Here is an 8,710-nt window from a genome sequence, read left to right on the forward strand (position 1 = left end):
GAAAAGTTGTAAGAAAGAAGCTTCTAATTACTTCCCCCTTTTACTCTCCTTAGTGACTTTCTGACTCTCTCCAAGTGGACTGTCAATAATGACGGAATGACCGATGGCTGCCTCTTTCATCACTTTGATTCATTCATAATTCATTAACATCTCTGACTGGGTCACTGGTGTAAGGGACACTGTAGATTAAGAATTTATGTGCCTTGTAGTTGGCACATGATTCACAAATGTTTCCTTCAAGCCTCCCCACAAAAGTACCAACTATTAAGAAAAGGGAAAAATTCACTTTTCTTCCTTAAAACTCTGATCTAGGGACACATTTCGTTCCCAAATTTTTAAACATAATATATTTAGTATATGAATTAATAAATTCTGATCACATTTAGTCCAAAAATTGTAAATTGTTTAATTTGGACGGAGAAGACTTACATGTCTAGCATGTGACCATTGATTTTGACTAAAAAATTATTTTTTTCTTAACGGCCACGTGCTAGACGTGTGAGTTTTTCCCGTCCAAATTGAACAATTTATAAATTTTGAACTAAATGTGGTCAGAATTTATTAATTCATGTACTAAATATGTTGCGTGTAAAAGTTTGAAAATGAAATGTGTTTCTAGTTCAAAGTTTAGAAACGAAAAGTGAATTTTTCTGATTAAGAAAAGGACGCAAAAAGATAACATCTTCCAGTTATAATGTTTATCCTAAAATGTCGCAATACATTACAATTAGACCTCCTTGCGATTAGATTATAATATTAATCTTAGGAATTTTGGAACGCGCTTTCGTCCTCTCAATTTTCTTGAAATTAATAACTAATATCACTGTACCCCACACATGGGACAACCCTTTATATAAGTTGACCTCTCATTTTCCATTGGATTAAACCATCGATTTCTAGAACATATTTCTAGATATTACTGTTTATTCGATAATATATTTTTTTTTTTGTGATGGGAGACACTACTCTGTAGACGCATTATACTATGTGGCCTATTTTCTACACTTTCCATAGGTGAAAAATGACGAATTGAATTGTTCAACTACCAGGCCAATAAAATAATATTAGTTTGCTATCTTTTTTGGCTAATTCATATAATAAATTAGTGTATCATTTTTTACTATTATTTCTTTTTTTTATTAAATATAATTTCAGTTACAATTAAACAACATTTTTATTTCTTATCCACAGCTCCTATTTAAATTAGTCAGCACTTTTAATTATACAGCTTTTACTTAAATTAGGTAACACATTTAATTTAAAAACTGCTTTAGACTTATTAATTGAAAAAAAATTGGCAGTTGTGATACTTTAAAAAAATTATTGGTTGCGACGTTCCCTAGCATTTTTAAATTTTCATTTATTAAAAAATCCCATTATTAGTTTATTCTTCACTGATATATATAGAATGATTAGAACGAATGGGAATTTATGTTCTCAGTTTACTAGAAGGTCGCATGAATTTTATTCCTTCACGCCTCTATTGGAATAGAATATTTGAAATATGTTACTGAACGGAAAAAATAAAAAAGTTTCTAACTTAAATTTAAATTTGGACTTTTTTTTATTGAAATTTGTAAGGGATACAAGGATATTTATAAAACATTCCTAGCAAAAATTCTGCCATTCAAACTTTAAACTTATTAAGTTATAGAAATTTGCAGAGAACATCAAAATAAAATATGATTCAATTTCTACCATTATTTTGACATTACATATGTGAAGTTTCTAATAAAATATAAGGGGAGTTATATTTATGAAACACGTATGGACATATTAATATCAACTTTTTTAAAAACAATATATATGCACAATAGATGCAGCAGGGACTTGAAAGCAATTTTTGGCCAGCTCAGCCATGTTTTAATTTTTTTTTTTGCACAAGTCTAGAAAGACAAAGCCCTCCTCACTTGGAGGGAGGAATGACATGGAGGGAGGAATGAGTTAGGTAGTCCGGGAAGAAGGGAGTATAAGTGAGAGGTTTCAGGTTTGAGACCTCCCACTTACATTTGAAAAAAAAAAAAAAAACTCCCCACCTTCCTTATTTTTTTGACATTTAATTTGGGCAATATTCAGAGAAATCATTTGCTGGCCTTTACAGTTCCTGGTGTAAGTGTAACAGCTTGGTTCTATTTGTGTTGTTTATCACAACTTTTTATAACTTTGAAGTGAATGATCCAAATTGGACCGAGCATTTGGTCCAATCTAGACGTGAAATTATGGTACGATTACACCTGCAATCAAACTTACCCTGCATCATGATATAAGTATTCCAACCGCATCAGCCCTGCAACCTCATATAAATACTTATTTTCGTACACACGTATTCTCTATAGAATTTCATACAAGTTCCCAGCAGACTGAGCAAAGCATGGAAGAAACTACTTTGTTAAACACAGCAGTATTCTGTGTTTTACTCTTGGCTTTAGTTTTCAAGTTTTGGCAAAGAAGAAGCCAAAATATCCCCCCAAGTCCGGCACCAGCTCTCCCGATAATAGGCCATCTTCACCTCATAAAACAACCTCTCCACCGCACCCTGCACAAATTGTCTCAAAAATGTGGCCCGATATTTTCTTTATGGTTTGGCACCCGCCTTGTGGTGGTGGTGTCATCACCATCCATGGTGGAGGAATGTTTCACCAAGAATGACATCGTGCTGGCGAACCGGCCCCGTTTAATCCTAGGCAAGTATGTAGGCTACAACTACTCTGATATTATTGATGTCCCCCATGGTGACCATTGGCGCAACCTTCGCAAGCTATTTACAAATGAAATACTTTCTCCTACTCGTCTCAGCATGTTCCTCTCCATTCGAGAAGATGAAATCATGCGTTTGCTCCGAAATTTGTATGAAATCTCTGACAATAATTTCGGAAAAGTCGAGCTGCAATCCAAGTTTTCGGAGCTTTCTTTTAATGTAATCATGAGGATGGTTACTGGGAAGCGATATTTTGGTGAAGGTGAGGACACTGAGGAGGCTAAGAAATTTCGGGGCCTTATTCGCAAAGTCTTTGAAAGCGCTGGTGCATCAAATCCTGGAGATTTCTTGCCATTATTGAGATGGGTAGATTACAAGAATTTTGAAAAGAGTTTGGCGAGGATAGGTAAAGAGATAGATGTATTTTTCCAAGGTCTGATTGAAGAACACCGTTGTGACAGGAGCAAGAATACCATGATTGATCATTTGCTGACCTTGCAAGAATCACAGCCAGAATGCTACGACGATGAAGTCATCAAAGCAAATATCTTGGTAAGATTAATTACACTTAATTCAGATTTCATGTTACATTCTTTTGTTGTTGGGATCATACCATTCTGTTGGATCGTGAATAATATGAAACCAGATTGCATTTCAGATACACCCTCGAGACATAGTTTAGATATGGACCACCATCGGCAAGAGATATACAATGTGTGGTTTCAACAAAAGGGATAATTGCACTTTGCCCCCCTAAAAATGGGGTCCATTGAAACTTTGTCAACCTGAATGATAATAATCTACACATTGGACCGAAAGAAATATTTTATCCTTGGTTTTATGGTGGAAAAATTGCGAATGTCGGGGACCATCTTAGAGTAGAAAAATCTTGGATTGTTATGCCCTTCATGCAGCAATTGTCTCGCTGTATGATTTGTAGCCTATTCATTGCGCAGTTGAATTCAACTTTTCTTGTGTGCAAGAAGACAAACAATCTTTTTGATCAGCTCTTGCTATTATAAATCACATATATTCCGAATTACATGAAGATGGATATCAGCTCTAGCTATTATAAATCACGCATAACAAGACTTATAATTGTTCAGAAGGAATGGGTTGGATAGGATGATAAGATGGGAGGAATTGTAAGTAAGAGGTTTTAAGTTCAAATCCTCTTAGTTTAAAAAAAAAAAACCTTTGTAAAAAAATTGTTCATGATCAAAGTAGATGCAGCTGTGCCAAAAAAGCTCCTTTCACCATGATTAATATTTTCCCTTCATGAATTAGGTATTGATGCATACCAAAGGGAGATGATATCAAAGAGCATAAAATGGATAAGATGAAATGAAATTTAGGTTTTTTTAGTAAATGATAAATTTTTTCACTTCATTTATGCTGAAGTCTTTTCATTTTTTCTGGTTACATTGTTTCCTAGAACTAATGACTCAATTAATAGGTGATATTTTCGTCCAACTCGGGGATCTGGCCGGGGTGTAAATGGGAACAAAATTAGTTCTTTTTATTTTTCTTTCATTTTTTCTTAACATCCAAGGGTGTGTTAGTCGAATGACACACAACTCAAAGAGTAATACATGCTTTTCTTATATCCCTATCCGTGGAGTAATGTGTAGATTCTTTTCATTCATTGGGCAAAGTATCAGTAAACCTTACTTTCAAGGGGCAAATTATAATTAACCCAATAAAAATGAATTGGAGCCCCAAAAAACTTGAGTTATTTCGAAAAAGTCCTCTATAGAATTAAGCTTGTTGGTTCCCACACAAATTTCTTAGAAAATTTTGCATTAATCTCCCTATAATGGATATAAACTTCTGCACATGGAAATGAACCTTCGATTCCTCCGATTACTATACTAGAGGTTTTCATTATCAAAAAGGGAATTAAACCATATACTTATCCATGCAAATCTCAAAACTAAATAGTTTATGAATGCAGGCCCTGTTATTTGCTGCAACAGATACATCAGCAGCGACAATGGAATGGGCAATGTCTCTTCTACTTAACCATCCCAACGTATTGGAGAAGGCAAGAACTGAACTCGATACTCATCTTGGAAAGGATCGCTTAATTCATGAACAAGATTTACCAAAGTTGCCTTACCTTCACAACATCATCATGGAGACTTTTCGTTTAATCCCTCCAGTACCTCTCCTTGTACCCCACGAGGCTTCTGCAGATTGCAGAGTTGGGGGATATGACTTGCCAAGTGGGACGATGTTGCTGGTAAATGCATGGGAAATCCACAGGGATCCCGACGTTTGGGATGATCCCACAAGCTTCAAGCCGGAGAGATTTGAAGGTCTACAAGTGGAACCAAGCAAGCTGATGCCCTTTGGAATGGGAAGAAGGTCTTGCCCTGGTGCAGGCCTGGCACACCGCGTGGTTGGTGCGGCCTTAGGATCATTGATACAATGTTTTGAGTGGCAGAGGGTTGGTCCAAAGAAGGTTGATTTGGCTGAAGGAATAGGGATCACCACACATAAAGCAGAGCCATTGGAGGCGAAATGCAAAGCGAGAGAATTCGTTGACAGGATTCTTTCGGAAGATCATTGAATGTCGCCAAACATGGCTCCTTTATGCTTAATTTATTCGAATGATGTTAGAAGTTTATTTTGGTTCTTTTGATTTACTAAATCTTGAGTCTATCTCTTGCCAATGGGGATGTAATGATTAACTCATAAACGCTTTGAGCAGAAAGGAGGGAAAAGAGAGGCAAAATTCGAAAAATTTGCTGCTCAAAATCACAAGAATCATAATAAACAGCATGTTAAAAGAGATGATTGGTCTATTTTGTTGAATCTTGTGATCATTAGTGTAATTTTGTTGCTTCTTTGTGTTGTTTAATTTATTAAATATGAACTTTTTAAGTGGCGAAATATGTCTATTAATTGTTTCTAACTATTAATTATTTTTATTTTTTTACTAATACAACTTATATACATGTATAAGCGGTATTTATGGAATAAAAGTTTCATCTCTCCTAAAAGTACTTTTTAAGTATTACTTTTTTTAATTGGACTAATTTTGTTGTCAAAACCTTAATTTCAGAGAAGGTTTATGTAATTTTATAAATTTTAGAGGAGACTAGTGAAATTATCAGAAGTCTCATATAAGGTTTCTGAAATTATCCCTATAATGCCATAGCCACCCCATCCCCTTTTGTTTTTTGTAGGCCATGCCATAGCTATCTTGCTAGTAAAAGCAAGCAAATTGAGTCCCAATAGCTTACCTACTACATTAACCAGCACAAATGGTGCGATGCAATGCTAGCTGCTAAGGTTACCAACTGCCAACATAACTGAAAACCTTTTGATGTGGATCCAATACAATGGTCACTAGTAAAAAGTCACCATTAGTTAATGTGAAAATTGTCACCGATACAATGGTGCATCTACTATTATATATGGCTCTACTAGAAAGGAAGTTCACTGAGCCCTGTCACCATTAGTTTGTAAAAGACAAAGGCAAGTGAAAAGTGTCACCAATACAATGGTGCTTTTTCAAACTACATTATACCTGCTAATGGTCACCATTAATTTTTACTATTGACCTATTGTTGGGTTCAAATCACATAATTAACCAAAAAGCAAAAAAAAAAAAAAAAAAAAAAAAAGAATTGAGTCATTTAAAATGCTTCAAATACACCAAAAACCATGTCCAACCTCAAGCAATATGGAAATTTAAAGCACAAAGTAGTAAAACAAGTAAATGTTATTCAAAACTAGTGCAAGCAAGCAAGCATTGGCTTCAGAAAGAAGTCATATGTTAAAATGATTTTCTAAAAGAAGTCATGTTATGAAACTAGTTCTAAAACGATTTTCAACATGCCTACATCAATATATGTTAAACCCAATATGCACAAGATGATCAGGTTCTAAGGCATATTTTCGAAATTGAAGTGAATGAAGATCAATTCCTTATTCATATAATACATAACATTAAGGGGGACAGCACACAATGCTTACTTTTTTAATTTTCTATTGTACCTTTTGATGGTAAGGATAAAGTGGTCCCAATTTTTTAGGAAAAAAAATCTCATACTGAATTTGAAGACTATTATATATATATACTCACACAAAGGTATCTCATTGAATTATATATATGTGTGTGTGTGTGTGTGATACAAAAAGTTAAAATCTGTTTTTATAAAAATAAGTTCTATAAATATATTATTTTTAGATGGTGCACACACATCAGCTTTGCATTAATTCTTCATAAACTTGGAAGAAGCCAAACACAAAGAAGACTCGCTTACAAAGAAGACTTGCTAACTAACAAAACCATAGGTACTTTTTTTTTTTTTCTTTTGGATAAGCAAAACCATAGGTACATTCAACAAACGGTATCTGAGAAGTCACTGCATATAGAAGAACTCTTGGAAACAATTTAGCTTTCTTACCCAAGTCTTTTACTCCTTAGTTTTTGTCACCTTAATTTATGCCATGCCATGCATGACCCAAAAATTTTACGCACCAATTGTTATCTCTCGCTTATATCAAATGCAGATTTCAGATCTAATCAATGAAAAGCATCACCTAGCAAATTGCTCAAGAATGCAACAATAATTTATCACAGCATCTTCAAAGGGTTCATACTGTTTGAAAAATCCAAATGGGTACCTAGCACTGCCAACTGATGTCAATGATACAAGAACCAGTTAACAGTCTACTGGCTGATGCCAAAATCACAAGTCGAAATATGTAAGACAGAAAACAGTCAAGCAAGACGATTGTACTTTTGTACTGTCATTCATCTCGAAACTTGAAAAGATTAACTATTCTACACGTTGTTCAAAAGTTATTTATTTTCCCACTTAGGAAACTGTCGTTTAAAAAAGGGTAAAAAACAAAAAAGTCTCCTGTGATAAACCTAATACACAGAAAAGCCCCCCATGATTTCAAAATATACAACACGACCCCTCATGCTTTGAACTAAATTGTAAAGGTGACGGAATCCGTTAAACTTAACGGAAATGGTCAAAATGACCAAAATACCCTGATATAATTCAACAAAAAAACAGCTCAAAAAATCATTTATTTTATTTTCTAAGTAGAGAGAATTGAGAGTTAAGGGGTAGAATAGGTATATTTGATAAAAATTAGGTATAAAAATTTTTTTTTAGGTTCCAATATGTCATTTCCGTTAAGTTTAACGGATTCCGTCACCTTTACAATTTAGTTCAAAGCATGAGGGGTCGTGTTGTATATTTTGAAACCATGGGGGGCTTTTCTGTGTATTAGGTTTATCACAGGGGGCTTTTTTGTTTTTAACCCTTTAAAAAATCATGCACAGACCCAAAAAAAACCTCTTGTAATGATGATAAATCTTTTCTCTTCAAGAATATTGGGTATAGATGCATGCCAAAGAGAAGATGAAATCAGAAAGTGTAATATGGGTGCGATTAGATTAGATTCAGGGTTTCTTTTTTGGTAATTGAAAATTTTTATCCCCCATTTGTACTAAAGTGTTCTGTTTTTCAACCTTTTTAGTTACATTTTTTCCTAGAACTCATGCATGTGATACTTCCCTCCAACTAGGAAGGGAAGGGGGAGTTAAACGGGAACGTAATTTTTTTTTCTCTTTTCTTTGACATCCAATTTTTCTCTCTAACTTATTGTTCGAACAATATTTTTTTGTTATATGTTTGACTATTCACCCCCTCTAACTTATGATCTTGGGTCCATCTTTGAGCAAAATGAAAGTAAATTGGACAATAAAGAACGAGACCTTTCAACTTCATTAAATTTCATATCTAAATTAACAAATATATATACCTATGTGACATCTAGAATTGGAAATTTTTAAGAATTGCACAACGACAAATTGTTAACATATAGCACAACAAGCAATTAAAGTGGCATAGGATCCAGCCTAATTCATGATTATGTTCTCGAATGGATTAAATTAATCCAATGATAAAGTGCTTTTATCCTATCTGATGCAACTTCTTTTTTTCCTTATAGGGTTCAGACTAGTTTGATATCAGTGGGTTG

General features: G+C 34.2%; 1 protein-coding gene across 1 annotated transcript; it reads left to right on the top strand.

The window, feature by feature from the left end:
• Positions 1-2,238: 2,238 nt before the first annotated feature.
• LOC113767083 (cytochrome P450 81E8-like) lies at positions 2,239-5,522 on the top strand. The gene is made up of 2 exons (XM_027311256.1): positions 2,239-3,250; positions 4,653-5,522. The coding sequence occupies exons 1-2, from the start codon at positions 2,372-2,374 to the stop codon at positions 5,268-5,270; spliced, it is 1,497 nt and encodes a 498-aa protein (XP_027167057.1). The 5' UTR covers positions 2,239-2,371; the 3' UTR covers positions 5,271-5,522.
• Positions 5,523-8,710: the final 3,188 nt, after the last annotated feature.

Source organism: Coffea eugenioides, chromosome 3 (assembly GCF_003713205.1).
Source record: "Coffea eugenioides isolate CCC68of chromosome 3, Ceug_1.0, whole genome shotgun sequence".
NCBI lineage: Eukaryota > Viridiplantae > Streptophyta > Magnoliopsida > Gentianales > Rubiaceae > Coffea > Coffea eugenioides.

What these genes read in the sequence shown, in the direction of transcription:
- LOC113767083 (XM_027311256.1), top strand. Translation starts at nt 2,372, where the DNA reads ATGGAAGAAACTACTTTGTTAAACACAGCAGTATTCTGTGTTTTACTC. An exon ending in TCATCAAAGCAAATATCTTG is followed by an intron (nt 3,251 to 4,652) that starts GTAAGATTAATT and finishes TTATGAATGCAG; the next exon opens with GCCCTGTTATTTGCTGCAAC.